We start from the raw sequence: 18,488 nt of genomic DNA on the forward strand, positions 1-18,488 counted from the left end.
TAGGGCTGCCAGGACACACTACTGGCTTGTGTTGAATCTTCTCCTTGTTTTATATTAGAACAACAAGTTAATAACAGTTTAAAAAAAAAAAAAAAAAGAGGAGTTGCATCAGTGAAAATATCTTCTTAGCATGATGCCTCAGGCCAGTGTGGTGGTATTAGTTACCAGCTATTTTAATATCTGGGTTTTTTCAAATGAATGACCCAGCCTACTACTGGTAGAAAAAGCCTGCCTCACTTTAAAAGTTGAATTTATTCTATTATTCTTTCAGAATGATGACTATTTCATTTTCTTCAAACATCTGCCATTTAACTCTTGACACTTCATGATTCTGATTACATTCAATTGTATATGAAAGCTTTGTTTATGCCTGGTGTAACAGTAATAAACGTGTGACTGTGTCATTTATTCAACCTATTTTGTTCTGGCTGAATTACTTTTTAAGATGGGTTTAATTTTTTTCAGTGCTGCTGAAATATTTATCTGAGTGTAATAATAATGATAAGCATGTAATCTTCAATTATATCACAGTAACTTGAGATCACTTCAATTTTCAGTTTATTGGTAACATCCATGGGCCATATAAAGCTTACAGACTTCGGTCTATCAAAGGTGGGGCTAATGAGTTTGACTACCAATCTGTATGAGGGTCACATTGAGAAGGATGCCAGAGAATTCCTTGATAAACAAGTAAGATACAGTTTTTTTTTCTTTTTTACATTGTTTAACACAATGATGTTTTGCTAGCAGAATCTACTGCAGTAGTTTATAAGCTGTTATTTCTGCATATGTGTTCTGATTGTATTTGTCAATTACTTTGACTAATGCCCAGCAGATTATGGTAGGCTCTTTTCTTTCTGCATTAAGATCTATTAATAAGATGAACAGCCTGACTGTGAGCAAGTGAGTCTGTGAGAGAGATAAATAGAAAACTGTTTTTAAAAGGAATTCAGAAGTCTCAACAGTGTGCTTGTGGAACTGATGATGCATGGTACTACCAGGGGTTCTAAATTCTTTGCTATGGCCCATTTCCCTTTAAGCGTGCCTCATTACCATTGCTTGCAATCTGTTCACAGTAAAATTTACTTAAGATAAAGCCGTCAAAACTTTCATGTAAAGCTAAAGATAGGTTTAAATTAAATAAAATATTTGCTCTGATCGACTTTCATAACATGTATCAAGAACAAACTGTCTTTTGCTTTACAGACATGCAAATGCGATTGATGCCTATATTGTAGATGGAGAATGCAGAAAACAAGTTATGCCAGCAGAATAGCCTAGGATGTACTGAATTTCATTCGTTTTTGTTTCTGTGTTATTCTATATTTCAAGAAAATATATTTCAAGATGTGATATAGCAAGTACTGTTAGACTTAATATACCATCATGCTTATTTTCTTTCTTTCAGGTTTGTGGTACACCTGAATACATAGCTCCTGAAGTAATACTGAGACAAGGTTATGGAAAACCAGTGGACTGGTGGGCTATGGGTATTATTCTTTATGAATTTCTTGTTGGGTGTGTGCCATTCTTTGGAGATACACCAGAAGAGCTGTTTGGACAAGTAATCAGTGGTGAGGATCATCTTGTAGAACCAGATTTCTTTGTTTGCTGAAATGTCAAACATTTCCGTTTATGTCAATAGTAAAGATACATACAATGTTACGTGATGCACTGAGCTAGTTTTTAAGCTAGTTTTGCTCAAAAGAGACAATGTCATTATTGTAACATGTCATGTGCTATCAAAATAGCAAGAATAAATTTGTTGTAAAAGCTAAACTTACCATATATTCTTGCTAAGTACAGGAATGCAGTAATATAGGGTACAGTATCTATGCTACACTGTTTGAGAGAGACAAAACATGGGTACCGCAGCACAGCGTTTTAGGTCTTCGGTAAAGAAATCCCAGAAAAGGAATGGTTAAATACATTTGCATAAATGGGAAAATGCCTCATGGCATGATGAAGAAATTAACAGAGATGTGATAAAGCCTTGAAACAAATGTCTCCCAAATAATAAATAATGAGAAAGAGAAGGAAACAAATTCAATTCACAGATTGTTAATGATTTCATTTGTGATTGTTTTAGTGTAATGTTATTCCTGTAACAGCTGTTCTTCTTTCATTTAAAATTCAATAACCTTTTAGATGTTAACCTGCAAGCTGACCCTAAGTGTTGTTATGAGGCTTGTGGCAAAACTGAATGATAATTAAACAGAATCATTTACTATCGTACCTGCTGTTTCCATAAATTTTCCAGATGCATAGATGTAGAAGGCCTCTATTTATGCCAAAAGTTTAACAGAACAGCACCTCTGTTACTGAATTTTTCCCAGTCTGTCTTATGGTCTTCTTAAAAGATCCACTAAGACCAAAACAAAACTAACCAAAACAAAACTAAGTGAACCTCTGGATCCTTTTTCTCCGAGAACACAGCAAATCCCCATTTATTCACAAGGAGATAGTTTGTCGTCACCGCGCTCTTCTCCGTCGGTGATGCTGAAAGCCAAGTATGTTTGCAGACTTCAGTGAAAAGGATTTGCTTTTGACATATTACCACATTCTAGCTGTTTATGGATATATAACCATGATGTTTTCCGATGTGATATGCTGAGGCCTGAGTGGCAAAGAGAATCAACTGTTTAATTAACACAAGCAGCAGATGCTGACTTTGTTCTTGATGCATCATGTCTGCAGTATATAGTATGCTTTATTTTCCAAATCAGGTTTAGACTGCTATAGAAGCTGTGGGCAGGTGAACATGGAAGTAATCCGTGTTTTTACTGCATTTCCAAACACATGTGCATATGTTTGTATCATTAAGATCTTTGAATGGAGGTGAGGGAGTAGTCCAAATTTAATGACTAAATTTGATCTTTATATTTTGCACGTTACATGAATTTTACGTTTTGTAAACTAAAATGTCATACGTTACAAACTAACTGATACTTAGGCAAATAACTTCATCCATGTGATTTGTCTAGAGATTATTTATAGAAGTGTATTTATGCAAACATGATCCATTCTTGCTACTCTACAACACTGTTGGTCAACATACTTTATTTTTTGATATTTTTCTTGTAATTTTTTCCTTTTAAGTTTTGAATGTCCTCCTGTAATCACTCCTACTGTCAGTATCTGCAGATGAATTCTTTTCTTGAATAGATTTCTTTGCTATAATATATGGCCCCTTTGAATTCAACTGAAAAAGTCATGTTATGGAGTCCAAACTATAGCACAGCATTGTATTCTAGTCTCTGTTCATGAGGTCTGCATTTCTCATGACTCAGTTAAGGCCCCTCATTTTAGCTTCTTCCTTTTTGGTTGTAGTTTGCCTCTCCCTTCAAGTTTTATGAGTAAACTGGGAGGCTTCAGTGTAAAATAGATGCCTAATATGATAGGATTTAATAATAATCCTCCAGAAACAGGTTACATTTCATGCCTGTTTATTTCAGTACCTTTCTTTATACTTCAAAATACAAAGTTTAAGCCTTCTGATAATTGTTTCTAAAATGATATCAATTTCAAATGAAAAATCTAAGTCATATGATTACAGCAAAATCCTTAACATTCTTTTGTTTTCTGAGGTCCTAATACTCTGTTTCTCTGATACTGAAATTTTTGTACCTCCTAAAAAACTACTGCAGGATTTTGTGTAAACCTGTGATCTATTACATTTGTGAAGGCAACCTCACCTAAAATTCAGATAAAAATTATTGTGTAAGCTGTCACAAAGTTTGTGTTAATCTTTAAACTGATGCTATTTTCCAATATTTAATTTAAACATAGGTTTGGAAAAAATTTTATTCAGTTTTACTTGAATGTTGCAAAGTTAATATTGTGATTGCAGGATTTAGGTGCAACTTGCTAAGTAAAGCCTCTTTAATACAGAGGTGCAAGCGTTTTCGTGTGAACTGTGGGAGACCCGGAAAAAAGCTGCACTGACATAGTCTCCCAGAACAGATGATAATACCTCAACCTTTGCCATGGGTGTAATAACTTCAGTGTACCTAGTAGTGTTAGAGCAGGACTATGGATGTGATCTCTGACTGCTGAGTCAGGTCAGCTGTGTCTGTATTATCGGCAGTTTCCATGGAATAGAACTAAAATTTAAACCATAATGATACGGCATTTACAGGGATGGCTGTGGGAAGGATGAATACAAGCATGATAGTGTTAATAATAGTTTTCCCTGTGGTTAAGCACTGTTTATAAAAATAAGTTTATGTGGTCTGTGTGAAGAGTATGAAAATCAGAAATAATTGGTATGCAGCGGAGCAACTTGATAAAGTTTCCTGAACTCTGACTAGCTTATGATGACAGCTTCACACAGTTCTTTTCTGAATGTTGGAATCAGACTTAAATAATAACAAGCTATTTTTTCTGTTAGATGAAATCATCTGGCCTGAAAAGGATGAAGCACCACCTCCAGATGCTCAGGATCTCATTACCCTGCTGCTCAGGCAGAATCCCTTGGAAAGACTGGGAACAGGTTAGGACAAACTAGTCCAAATATTGTTTCTGTGCTAGAAGTAACTTATGTTCTGCAGAGGTCACTACACTCTTATTCGTGGTTGTTTTTGTTTTTTTTGTCTGAGGAACATCTTTCAGGATGAGTAACATGACATGCAGTTATGACAAGAGGAAATTTATGGATTTAAATGAGTAATAATGCCTAAGCAAGATGATGGCTGTTCATTTTGTGATGTTTAAATATGATTATTATTTTACTTCTCTTTTACTTGAATAAGTAAAGCAAAGATGTGTCAGAGATGCTGTTAGCCATTAAGTGGGGTTTTTTCATGAACACAGTATTAAATAATTAGACATAGAACTAGAGAAGGAGAATCCATACACAACTGATGCTCTTTCTTCCAGAAGCATCTTCACCTGGCAAATTAGTTCCTTCAGACTTTTGGATGGGTGATGAATTAATTACTCAGAAATGACTGGAAAGTCCTACCATTACCATTCAGAACTAGAGCCTTGCATAAAAAATAATGAAATTAAAAGCATGAATGTTAAGAAAATAAACGGGTATCAGAGAGAACACAAATGGTCAGCTTATTCTGCTGTGGTCATTCAGTGCCAAACATGTTCCTTATCAGATGAATAATTTGACATTCTGTATTTGGTACAGTTAGCCTGTACTGGCTAATTAAAGCACTGTGACTTCATGTAATAGAGTTTATGCATTAGTGGGTTGATCACAGAATCACAGAATTGCAGGTGTTGAAAGGGACCTGTAGAGATCGAGTCCAACCCCCCTGCCAAAGCAGGTTCCCTACAGCAGGTCGCACAGGTAGGCATCCAGGCAGGTCTTGAACATCTCCAGAGAAGGAGACTCCACCACCTCCCTGGGCAGCCTGTTCCAGTGCTCCGTCACCTCACTGTAAAGAAGTTCTTGCGCATGTTTGTGCGGAACTTCCTGTGCTCCAGTTTCTGGCCGTTTCCCCTTGTCCTGTCTCCACTCACCACTGAAAAGAGTCCAGCCTCACCATTCTGCCCCCCACACCTCAGATATTTATAGACCTGGATCAGGTCCCCTCTCAGTCTTCTTTTCTCAAGGCTGAACAGACCCAGATCACTCAGCCTTTCTTCATAGGAGAGATGCTCCAGGCCCTTCACCATCTTCGTGGCCCTCCGCTGGACTCTTTCCAAGAGATCCCTGTCTTTTTTGTACTGGGGAGCCCAGAACTGGACACAGTACTCCAGATGAGGCCTCACCAGGGCAGAGTAGAGGGGGAGGATCACCTCCTTTGACCTGCTGGCCACACTCTGATGCAGCAGGATGTTTTGGGGAATTTGAATGAAAGACAGAAACAAAGAATATTGCATATTATTTTCAAAGTGTTAGTGTGTGTGGGAGCCCTAGTCACTGTCCACCATCCCACTCGCAAAGAACTGAGTAAACAGAGCAGAAGAAGCTTTCCGTGTAAAAAGGCCTAAATATATAGTCCTACTTGGGCTAAATAATGTGTATCATTTGTATACGTATAATGTGGACTCTAAGGAAACCAAGTGACAGATCGAGACATCATGACTACTGATAAAATTACTGTCAAAGCTAGGTCCCACATTCAGAGGATGATGCATATTTTTCGAGCTAAATTAAAAAGTGGTGGTAGTAATCAGCTCATAACTGATCTATTCATAGGAACTTGAATACAACCCAGGTTCCAAGTGCTGTTGACATGGTGTCAAACTACAGGTCTTCTTTTGGGAAGTGGTCAAGTGGCAGAAATGACTTGCTCCCTGAATGCATGGGATCTGTGAACAGTCTTCCCTGTAGCTTATGATTTGGAACAAATTACATCCAGTAGATTTGTTTTTCACTCTTGCCCAATGTTAAAATAAAGTGAGGGAGTTGTACTGTGCCCAAGGTGGTTTCTCCAGTTGCTTTCTGTTCATCCTACTGCAGAGGGCACCATCACTATAGTTAAAATGAAGGGCCAGGGATAATTCTGTTCCCTTGTTTCAAACGCATGCATAAGCATATAGCACAAAATACCTTTCAGAGATTTTTGTTTCATTGCCAGGTTGCCTTTTCCTAGTCAGTTGTAGTGTTTATGCAAGACTGTCAACCTGTGAGAGGCTGAACTACAAGTAGCTTGCAAATTCTGTCTCCGTTTTGTAACGGATGAAGAAGTAAATTGGCAAGAATTAGGCTTAAGAGTTGCAGTGATCAGTGCAGCCACAGGGAGCATCTGCTCTGTTTACCTAGGAACTGGCTTCTTTGGACTGTTTGTGGTCTCTCAAGAGCTGGCAGTCTGAAGAAAAAATCTTGCAGCCATTTCTTTGAAGCACAGAGGAGTGTTCAGAAGCCACAGTGCAGTTTTTTATTTGTCAGAAACAACTCACAGAAACAGGAGTCTGCAACAGAACGGGTCCCACAGGGGCAATGCAAAACAGTGCTTTTTATCCCAGGCTCCACCGTACATTTCAGATGATTGTCCTATCTGTTTAATACATATTAGCTAGCTGCATAACATTCCATTGAAATGGTAATTGTGCATTTTCTCAGGAGACCTTAGTAACATGGTCAATTTGAAAGACAGGTACTGTACTCTTTTGAAGAAGAAGAAAAGTGATGGATTGATTTGAAGTGTCTGAAAACTAGTCAAGAACTATAAAATTTGCTGTAATATCCCATTGTTGCTTTAAGAAAGGTGATTACTCTATGGCTAGTTACTTATGACTAGATGTGGTATTGATCTCTTTTGGGAAGATTTGGCTTTTATGAATTTTTCCCAGCTGCAGCCCAACAAATCAATGAATCCAGCGTAGAAATCTTGAAATATTTGTAGATCATAAAGACCAATCCTAGAAGATTCATACTTTTTCCATGGCTTTGTCCTGACTTACCCTTGGCATATCAAGTTGGATTGACTGTGCAGTAGTTTGTATGTCCAGCTTACAAAATTACTTCTGTGCTTGTTAATATCCCCACTCACCTCTCCAGGCAATTTCAGTATTTTATTGTTACGGTTTACTGTTATTTCAGTATTGTATTGTGTTCTAACAGATTCTGTTTTTAATTGGAAACTAATGCAGCTGTTCAACAAATTATAAAATCAAGGCAGTGATCCATAATAAGCTAAATTACAAAATATTTTCTGTAGAGCTGTGTATCACTACCGTAAAACACCAAAAGGAATTCCTAATCAGCAGTGGTATTTACATTGAGCAACTATTAAGAATAATTCTCCCATACTTTCTAACTTGCAATTACTCATGCATCTACATTTTACTTTCAGACTTTACTTTTTAGATGATGTGTGATTGATGCATTATTATTAGTCTATCTAGAAAAATAGAAATGTTGAAAGAAAAGGCAATACCACCACCACTGAACAAAGAAAACAGGGGTGCTGCTCTGACAGGTTTAGGTGACGCCAGTGAAAAGGAGTAGTAAAGGTTCCTGCCTGCAGGAAGGGGTGACTGTCCTTTCCATGCTAATTTACATTCTCTTGACCAGGAATTTAGTTGAAACAATGTCAGAGGATTTGGTGTCGTTTGCTCACTGTTTTTCTCTGGCTCCCCCAGGTGGTGCATATGAAGTAAAGCAACATCAGTTCTTCAGGAGCCTTGACTGGAACGGTCTGCTCAGACAAAAAGCAGAGTTTATTCCACAGTTGGAGTCTGAAGATGACACAAGTTATTTTGACAGTGGGTATTTGCTTGCATTAAAGAAAAATGCAATGAAAATCTTGTTAAAATAATCTTGCAATTTTGTATTTGTTTAGAGCTTACAAGAACCACTGGCAACTGTACAGTTTCAGTGGTGGTATGACATTGCAGAACAAATAAGAATATAATAAAGCTTTTGGCTAATAGTAAGATTTATAACTCAATCCTCCTGAAAAATTCAGTTAATTTATTTTTCTTATTTGTAGCTCGTTCTGAGAAATACCACCACATGGAAACTGAGGAAGAAGATGATACAAATGATGAGGATTTCAATTTGGAGATAAGACAGTTTTCCTCATGTTCACACAGATTTTCAAAAGTAAGTAAAAATTGCTATAATGTTAATACATATTGTATGCATAAATATTTTGCTGCTTTTCTAGAGTTTGGAAACATTAGAAATGGAAGAGGTGCATATAGCATTGTTTCTTGAAATTTTAACTGAAAATGATGGGTAAAAAAAAATGGGTATCTTGCAGATGATGGTGTAAAAATATAGTGGTAGCCGATACTAGCAGTGAGTTTAAATGACAGTAAACTGCAATGAAAAGCAAGGTAGTATTTAGCTTGTCAGTTAAGGAAAGATGTGGATTTGAGCAAGTGATTTGAATGCCATGAAGACAAACTGGCTGTCTAAAAGGAGAGAGCTAATTACTGCTGTATAGGAATACAACAAGAAGAGTGAGTGTGCTCAGGATCTTTTGTAGAGGAAAAACTGGCAGAGGGTATAATGGATTAAGAATCAGAATGCCTCATCGGCATGCTATTAGTCTTAAAGAGCAGTCAACACTGATTTGGAAAAGCTTTCTATTAACGAGCAGTTTCTTGAACCTGTTTAGAACCTATCTAAAGGTATTTTGAAAGTGTATGTTTATATCTTTTGTCTTTTCGGACTTATGCTTTAACTGGTGCATTTTATACTGGCTTTGCAGTATCAGATGTCTATTATATCTGTGATATAAGATATATAGATGAGCAGAGGGAGGGGCTGTTGATATAATTATCCTTATTCTACGTGAATTTCTTATTTTCACTTGATGGCACATTTCAAATTCAGATATTCAGATATTAACGTTGCAGCTATTCTGAGGATAACTTGGACAAGAAGGCTTACTTCTTTGGAGACAATTTAAAAAGAGGCAGTGGGCACAAACTGAAACTCTGAAAGTTCAGTGTGAGCATTGCTTTACTGTGTGGCTGACAGAGCACTGGCACAGGTTCCCTAAAGAGGTTGTAGAGTCTCCTTGGAGATCAAAAGCCAGCTGGAAATAGCAGCCTGCTCTGGGCTGGAGCAAGGGCTGAACCAGGTGACCTCCAGAGATGCTTTTCAACCTCAATCATTATAGCATTCTGTGAACTTCTACCTTTTTCAAAGCTCTGTATCACAATGGTGATTTGTTGTGTTAACATCATTACGTCATGACATCTCTAGCTGCGACTCACAATATGTAGTATATTACAGCCAGCAGTATTTGTATGCTACTTGTCAGGTAAGTAAACAGACTTCTGGTGGTCAGATTTTTTTCTAAATCCTTCAGCTAAGTCATTTATTTTTAACTTCTGCGTCAATTGAGATTCATTTTTGTACTTTCTTCACCTATCTAGTAGATACTATCAGTACCCAAGGGGTAGGTTTTGTAGATACTAAGTCAGTACCCAAGGGGTAGGTTTTTTCTTTTTTAACTTTATGATTTGGAGTGAAATCAATATTTCCACTGATAACCTGGAGACCTCAAGCCTATGGATTTTGTCTGTTGTCTTATGGAGACTATGAAATTGGAAGAAAGCTGTTGAATTTACAATGAGAAGAGTTGCTAATCAAGACCCTCTCTGTAAGGAGCCAAAAAAGCAAAACAAGAAAATGTGTTAAGAATAGAAACTCTGTAGAAATTTTTAAAGGCTTAAGAATTGTGTAGTTCATGTTGTTTACCTGTATAAGAATTTGGAACATGTAGAGCACCACTTGAATAATTTTTTGTATCAAATGTGTCAGTGATGAGCAGCTTCTTTATGTCTTTTGTTGTTGTTGTCTGTAATAGGTGTTTAGTAGCATAGACCGAGTTTCTCAAACACAAGGTGATGAAAAGGAGGATGCAGGAGATAAAACAAAAAGTGTCACATTGCCTTCAGTGGAATCTTTAAGCTGGAGTTCAGAATATTCTGAAATGTAAGTAGAAGAAAGTGGTCTGTGTCCTGCTTGTCAGGTATCAGGCTGCCTCATCTTGGTAACTGCATGAGAGTTTGCTTATTTTTGATGCAGACAACAAGTATCTACATCCATCTCCTCTGACACCGAGAGTAGCAGGCAACGACATAGTTCTGGTTTGTTGCCAAAACTGGCCATATCTGCAGAAGGAGAACAAGATGATTCTACCTGCTTAGCTGGAGCACAGGAAGAGCAGGAAAAGCCTGCATTAGTGAGTGAAGAAATAGTGCCAGACGAACCTGAAGTAACAACTCCAGCAAGTACAATAAGCAGCTCCACACTGTCAGGTAATTCACGTTGTGTCTCTTAACTGCTGATGTTAGAAACAGTTGTGGATCTTTGCTTAGCACTATCATTCATGGATTTAGAAATCCTGTGTTTCAGTACCACTTTAAAATAAAAGATCCTAAAAGGGTTCTGTTTCAGGCTGAGTTTCATATCAGTAAAATCTCATGAAACATGAAATAGCATGAGCATTTTTTAGAAATGCCAGCAGTTGGCATTGTTTCACTAACTCTCCAGCGCTTCTAGCAAGTGAATAAAGTGCTGATTTGTCCATAGATCCTTGGCAGAATCCTTTTCTTGAGAAGATGAGTCTTAGATAGCATGAGAACTCAAAAGACTGTTTTTATTTCTTTTCTTGTCTGTGTTGGTGATTTTTGATTGATAACGCTAGAGTCTTTCCAGTTGATGTGTTTTCCAAGGCTGTGCTAACACTTCAGAGTGTTTTTAAGACTTTGCAGTGATATATATTTGTTTCAGAATTGGCAGTGTAACCTTTGACTTGTGGAATCACTTGTGTCATTTAAAATCCAGGAAGAAATGTAGTAATCCATTCTCTACTTAAATAATATATCTCCTTTATGCTTCCATTTCCCAGCACAAGCATTTGAGTGCACTGCTGAGGAATCCAGAGCCCTATTATCTTGCTGGTTTTGTACCTTCAGAGGAAAGTTTTATGTAACTGTTGGAAAATCTGGTACTTAATACAGATCTAGGCTTGTATCAATCTCATATTTGTCCCTGTGTTGGCTTGAATTACTTCATCTCCATATTTACCAGATGATTTGTAATTCAATGAGTTGACTTGCTAATCATTGTATTCTGTCTTTTTTCTATTCTCATACCCGTGATTTCCTCCATAATCTGCATTTTTTCTTCCCTCGACCACTAGTTCTGGGAATACATCCTCAAACCTGTTGAACTGTATAACCACCTCCATCTCTTTCCCTTGTCCAAAACCTTGTGTGTGCTCACTCCCTTCTCAGTGTCATGTTGATTAATCTAGCTGCTAGCCAAAGATGTTAACACAAAACATCTCTTACTCTTTTGTCAGTTACTAATTACACTTAAGAATAATTTCATTTATTTCCATATCCCATTAGCAATGGGATATTCTGTGACCTTAAATAAAAAATAGGAAATAGTTTTAATCAAAGTTAGGAGACTCTTGATGCTCATTTCATACAATTTTACTGGTAGAGGTCCATCATTGTTTTTTCAAATTCTATTTTCTTTCATTATGGGAGGTGATAGAATAATACCAGTAGGGTTGTAATACTGAGTCTTTAGTGCCTGGTATCTTCCCTTTTCTGAGAGCGATTAAAAAACAAAAAATCACTGAACAAATAAAAGCAAAAGATAATAATGATAAGTAGGAGTACAGGTAGTGTTTTAATTACTTTGGAAAAGTTGTTAAGCTGTTAGCAACTTAGGGTTGGAACCTGTTGTTTGCTTTAGAAGTCCATGTGAAAAATAAATGTTTATTGTATGTTTATGTGTGTTCAATGCATGTTAAAGTTCTTCAAGGCTGATATTGCATGTTGAGCTACCAGACTTGCTTCTGCTTTTGTTTACATTCTGCTTCCGTCAGTGAATACAATATATTGCAGACAGTATTATTTCAGTTCATTCTGTTGAATTTGTGCATGTTTGAGAGAGTTCTTCAGATTTCCAAATTGGCTTTTTGTGAATTTCTAGACAGAAGGAAAAAACTTCTCACAGTTGCACTGTTTCCTTTCCCTGACCTTCAGTTTTGTCTCATTGCGTTTATCCCATTTTCTTTGTACAGTTGGCAGTTTTTCGGAGCACTTAGATCAGATGAACGGACGAAGCGAATGTGCGGATAGCACAGATAACTCCTCAAAGCCTCCCACTGAAGTTGCATTTCAGATGGCTCGTCAGAGATTAGAAAGTACAGAGAAAAAGAAGATCTCTGGAAAAGTTACAAAGTCCCTTTCTGCAAGTGCTTTGTCCCTCATGATCCCAGGAGGTAAAGCTAACTCTGTCCTTTGATGTAATTTGTGCATAGTGCATGGTTTCTGATGTAAATCCAAGATTTTGGTGAGCCCAGAATGGGTTTTTTGTCACATTTTTATTTCTGTAATTTATATGTGACTAAAGATCCAGTCTGGTCTTCAATTTAGAGTAGTCAAATCACAGCTGAGGGATTTGCTCTGATGACAGACTGTCACGTAGTGGTAACTACAGTGCTGCGCAGAAAGGATACAGGCTTCGCTCTACTTCATCCTCTAGTATGACTGTAGCTTAAGTCCTAAGCATCTCACTTGTACAGCATCATGAATAGGTGCTATTCTGTTACAACACCCTAATTCTTTCGTCTCTTCAACAGAAAGATGATGAGCCAGAGTGAAGTCTGAAGTGAAAATAGCTTGAAAGCTAAACTCTCTTCTGTACCACATTGGCTTATATGTAGTAAACCAAATGTGAAGCCAGAAATACTGCTTTGAAGTGGCGAAAGTACAGGAGTAGTACTGGGTGTTTCTAGATGGGGCACTGGCATTTTATGCCATAGTAATTCAGAATAAAAGTCCAAATTGCCGCAACTGAGCAAAAAGGACTTGCATCTTAACTCTGCCTTCTGTGAGTATCTAGCCTTTTGGCTTGTCTGAGCCACATTGAGTGAAGAGGAATTAGCTTGGGCCATACATAAAGTTTATCTAATATAGTTAATATATGTAAGTAACAAAACTTTGGCTTCTTTGTTTGTTGTTAAAAAATTTACAAAGTGGGAAACACTCTGAGCTTATTCTTTGTGTAGACTGTTTCTTCCAAGTAATCACTCTGTCCGTAAGTCAGAGATGTTATTTGATGTACCCCTGTAGCACTCAGTACCAGTTTTTTCTCCTGCTAGTAAAAGGCCTACAAGGCACATTAATTATTCAGACTGGCCATCAGAAAAGCGTGATGCACATGTAGATAATACACATGGCCAAGCATGTTATTTATCAGTTTTGTATTCTAGTGATTCATTTCACAGGTTTCTGTATTTCTATAGGTTGAGAGCTGCTAAGTTCAGGGATGATGTAGTCTGAGTTACCATGTTTGTTAAAATGGGGGATTCTTTGAGTTTAATCTCAACATTCTATGAAATCTAAACTTAGCTTTGTCTACACATGGGAATGTTGTCGTTACGTTTATATCAACCAAAATCTCATACGATAGCTCTGGCTATTACTAACAAAAATCCCACCTTATTCATGTTCATGAGTAATATAAAGTATAGAAAGGGATGCCCATTGTTACTGAGCTGTAAGACCTATGGCTGAGAGTCAAAGCACTTGTCCTGCATTTCAGACAGAAGAAGATGGGGTAATCTGAGAATGCTTCGGAGTCAGAGGGTGACATTAAAAGCTCTCTGTGGGTTAGATTGCTACATGGGATTTCAATGTTAACCCATGTGATACATGGTTACATATCTGTAGGACCCTCTGGTGGCTCACATCCGGGAGTCGGACTGCAGTAGTTGGTTGACAAAGTGTTATCTCTCTTCACATGACATTACTTGGCACAAAAGCCAGCTGGAATATTTCTGGCTTGCATTCCTTTCAACAACTGTCACCCTGTTGTAATCATTAAAGTACTTTTTTTATTCTCCCACAATTGTGTTTACATTTGCACAAGTGTGAGCTCAGGGTGCTTTCAAAACAGTAAAACAAATAGTTTTTAGAAATTGAAGTTTGGTACAGGCATTCTGAGTCACTGTCCACGTACAACAAGATACTGTGTTTTTAGGTATGTGACTGAATCCAAAAGATAAGTGAATGCTTTCTTACCACTGCTGGTTTACCACTCAGTGCCTGGTTTTGGGTATATTCACAACAACATATGTGTATTTTCTAATTAAAAGGACAAAGTTTACATGTAACGTGTTATTCCTGAGAAATAGGGATTTTATTGTGGGAAGAGAAATTTATTTCTCATATCGGGTTGTTTGTCAGGCTTCTGATTTACTGAGATTCATGGTTAGTGCAAAGGAGAGGGGTTTTAAGCCAAGACAGTGAAATATTTTTGCAGAATAATGCCTTTAAGCAGATTGTCAGATTTGTGTCTGTGTTTGTGTGCGTTCAGAGTAACTGGTGTTTTTTTTCTTCCAGATGTGTTCGGTGTTTCTCCTTTGGGAAGTCCAATGTCTCCTCATTCGCTATCATCTGATCCTTCGTCCTCTCGAGATTCCTCTCCTAGTCGTGATTCTTCAGTTGCTACTGCAAGTCCTCATCAGCCAATTGTAATTCACAGTTCAGGAAAAAAATACGGCTTCACCATCCGAGCAATCAGGGTTTATGTGGGAGACAGTGATATTTACACTGTGCACCATATTGTTTGGGTAAGATAATAATTTTATTTCCATAAATCCAGAGGAAACTAATGATATATTTACTTTTGATCTTTTGTACACAGGGTATCTGTTGACAGCTACTCTGGAAATGTAGTGTAGTATAAGTGGTAATGTGCTGAGTAGTAGTTTGAGAAGAAAATTTGTGACTGCACAATGCCAGTGCTGGCTGTAGCAACCCAAACCAATATAATACACATCTTTGACAGAAGTAGTACCTACTTATCATCACAGAAGTACAGAATGACTTATATTGGAAGGGGCATCAAAGGGCATATCATCAAGGGACATATCATCCCCCTCTAACCCCCATGCTGTGGACAGGGTCACCTCCCACTAGACCTGGTTGCTCAGGGTCCCATCCAACTTGCCCTTAAACGTCTCTAGGGATGGGGCATCCTCAGCTCTGGGCAACCTGTTCCAATGCCTCACCACTCTCTGAGTAAAGCATATCCTCCTAACATCCAATCTAAACTCTCTTCTTTTTGTTTAAAAATGTTCCCACTTGTCCTGTCACTATCATACCATGTAAAAAGTTGATCTCCCTCCTGCTTATAGGCTCCCTTTAAGAACTGGAAATCAGCAGTGAGATCTCCATGCAGTCTTTTCTTCTCCATACTGAATAAGCCTAGCTCCCTCAGCCTTTCTTTAGAGGAGAGGTGCTCCAGCCCCCTGACTAGCTTCATTTACTGCTATGGACCCACTCCAGCAGGTCTACATCTCCCTTGCTGAGGCCCCCAGACCTCATGCTGACCTTCTACGTTAGTCAGTTTTACTTCTAGCAAATTTGGCATTTGTAAAGAGGTTACAGTGGCTTATAAAAGACTAAAGAGTTGATGCAGCCTTTCTTTGGCAGCAGAATCTGCAAAACTAGAAGATTGTAAACTGTTGAAATATTCATGGAGTTTGTTAAACTGCTTCGGTTAGGAGATTCATAAAAGCCAGATTAGTTAGATATTTTACTACTCACAAGTAGGATATTTTCAACTACTGACTTTTTTTTCTGTAGAAATTTGCAAATCATTTTTAATGGTGAAAACCTTTGAGGATCTATTGTACAGAAAAAAGACTAACAGAATATATGTGTATATATATAATTGAATTTGATTGTGTATGATGTTTATATATTATACGCCGCATATTGGTATATATTATATATGTATATACTATACATTTTACATATCTTTGTGTATGTAAACAGTAATCTAACATATTCCAACTACCTTAAAACAATTTTGAAAAATTCCTTACAGGTATGTAAGAAGCTTTGGAGTTTTGAATGAGATTCTAAGTATCCATTGTATGCTTTGAGATAGCAATGCTACTGATGAAGTAGAGTATCATTCATGTTTTATTCATGCTTTTTATCTCTCAGACCTATTAGTTCATCAAGAGCATTGAATGCAGAGAGTGTGTATATGTGATAATAAATCCAAAATTGGAGTTCTCATGTCTGCTAGGGTGTCAAATCAGTGAAAGGAAGGGAAGAAAAATAATTTTGTATTGCAGTAAAAGTGAAACTTGACATTTTTCAGAAGATTACAGATATTTATTTATTCTTTCGTATTTATGTATTCAGCCACTGCTGAGGCTCTGTAGCCTCAGTATTGGCTACATGACCTAAAATTCCTGAAAAGCTGATTTTAGAATGTAATAGATTATTTCAGCCACCTTCAAAATTATTTGCAATTCATTTTGTTTTGGTGCTTTACCAGCTTTGTCCTGCACTGTTCCCTCCAGTGGGTTAGGCTGATGAATTCGATCCAAATACCAAGAGTCCATGGCTACGTGGTGGAGTTAAAACTTTGCATTGTGATTAGAATACTGTATGTGAGCACTGCTTTTATTACACAAGTATTTATCACTGTCAGATGTTAAAATCTGGATCTGAAATTTTGTGTTGGGCACGCTTTTATGGTGCCCTGCTAAACAGAATTAAATGGCGACACAGCATTTCAGTGAGCTTTGAAACAATTCTAGCCCTGTGCTCAAAGATGAAGCAACAATTGATGATGAAATAGTTTGCCTGTACTTTTTGTCTTCCTTCACTGAACTTGGTATCTGTAAGTTTTCTTTGTTGGGTTAAAAAGCCAACTGTTATTTATATTATTATAATAATAACGAATATTATATATTTATAAGCAAGAGCGATGAAAAAAAACTACTATTGAAAGTCTGGGAATTAGTTAACAAGAGTTTATTATTTTCATTTGTGATTTCTAGAATGTGGAAGAAGGAGGCGCAGCATATCAAGCTGGTTTGAAAGCTGGGGACCTAATTACTCATATCAATGGAGAGCCAGTGCATGGTCTTGTTCATACGGAAGTCATTGAGTTGTTGTTAAAGGTAACTCCTAGACATGTGGGATACAAAATCCATTGCTCTTTTTCACGTAGGATCGTGGGGTTACGTTTTCTTTCTTCAGAGAGAAACATACTTCATAAAATTCTGATCCCGCAGTTGGCTTTTCATGAATAGCCTCTGCAGTGTCTCTCTTACAGAGTTTTTAGAGACCTGTTCCGTTAGAAAATTTAGATATGTTTTATTCTTAAAAACAAAAGATTTTAACTATTCACTGTAGCTCATTATGCTGCAGATTTTTTTGTGATCTTTGTAGCACAGACTGAAGAAATTCAGAATTATTTTACATAGCAGTATATTAACTTCTTGTATTAGTAACAAATTTAATGGTGGTCCATGCAGTTTTGTTTGTAAAAGTGAGTTATAAAATTAGTTATAAAAGAAGACTAGAAGGCAATGAAATAGAAGGAAATAAAAAGAGCTGGGGAAAGATGCAAATTAACTTAAGCTTAAATCTTTTTTTTTTTTAATGTCTTGAAACAAAGAGGAACTTCCACATTTTACAGTTCTGCAAGAAACCTGTGAGATAAAATTTTGCAATGTATGGCAGTTGGGTAAAACTGCATAAAAACTGCAGAAAAGCAGAAACGCAACAAGCTTGCACACACAGTGCAGAAGAATATACTTCATATGAATGTACCTAAAATATGAAATTGTTGCTATCCAAATGTGATACCATACATTAATTTATTAAAATTCGTATGAGCATTAGAATTGTGTTGCAGTACTATGCCATACTAAGAGGGAGGATTGGATTTTTAAAAACAAATATACTTATTTCCACTTGTATTTTTTTACTGAACAGCTGTCATCTCTCTGTTCATGTAAGCAACCCTAAAAATCTTAATTTAGTTATATGTTCCTTTTTTTGAATAAAGTAAAAGTACTGATCAGGACCCATAGTGAAATTTATCTCCTCTGTTTTGTCATTGCTAGTATCCTGAGATGTGACTGGCTAGTGAACAGAGCACTGTGCAGTGACAGCTGTTCTTGGTGGGGAAAAAAGATGTTTCTATAGAAACTTTGAAGATTGCAGTATTATGCTTGGTCTGTCTAACTACAATCACTGGAATTTCCCATTGTCTTGAAGCTTGT

General features: G+C 37.1%; 1 protein-coding gene across 4 annotated transcripts in view; it reads left to right on the top strand.

Moving 5' to 3' along the window:
- MAST4 (microtubule associated serine/threonine kinase family member 4) overlaps nucleotides 1–18,488 on the top strand; it is a 284,616-nt gene that overhangs the window by 259,257 nt on the left and 6,871 nt on the right. For all 4 annotated transcript variants that reach the window (XM_048930615.1, XM_048930616.1, XM_048930617.1 and 1 more), the window contains 10 exons: nucleotides 558–690; nucleotides 1,409–1,574; nucleotides 4,391–4,492; nucleotides 8,047–8,169; nucleotides 8,397–8,509; nucleotides 10,230–10,357; nucleotides 10,451–10,683; nucleotides 12,468–12,668; nucleotides 14,794–15,023; nucleotides 17,256–17,378. In XM_048930615.1, the coding sequence (XP_048786572.1) occupies nucleotides 558–690; nucleotides 1,409–1,574; nucleotides 4,391–4,492; nucleotides 8,047–8,169; nucleotides 8,397–8,509; nucleotides 10,230–10,357; nucleotides 10,451–10,683; nucleotides 12,468–12,668; nucleotides 14,794–15,023; nucleotides 17,256–17,378 (1,552 nt within the window). The remainder of the gene's footprint in view (nucleotides 1–557; nucleotides 691–1,408; nucleotides 1,575–4,390; nucleotides 4,493–8,046; nucleotides 8,170–8,396; nucleotides 8,510–10,229; nucleotides 10,358–10,450; nucleotides 10,684–12,467; nucleotides 12,669–14,793; nucleotides 15,024–17,255; nucleotides 17,379–18,488) is intronic.

This window comes from Lagopus muta, chromosome Z (genome assembly GCF_023343835.1).
Source record: "Lagopus muta isolate bLagMut1 chromosome Z, bLagMut1 primary, whole genome shotgun sequence".
In the NCBI taxonomy this organism is placed as follows: Eukaryota; Metazoa; Chordata; class Aves; order Galliformes; family Phasianidae; genus Lagopus; species Lagopus muta.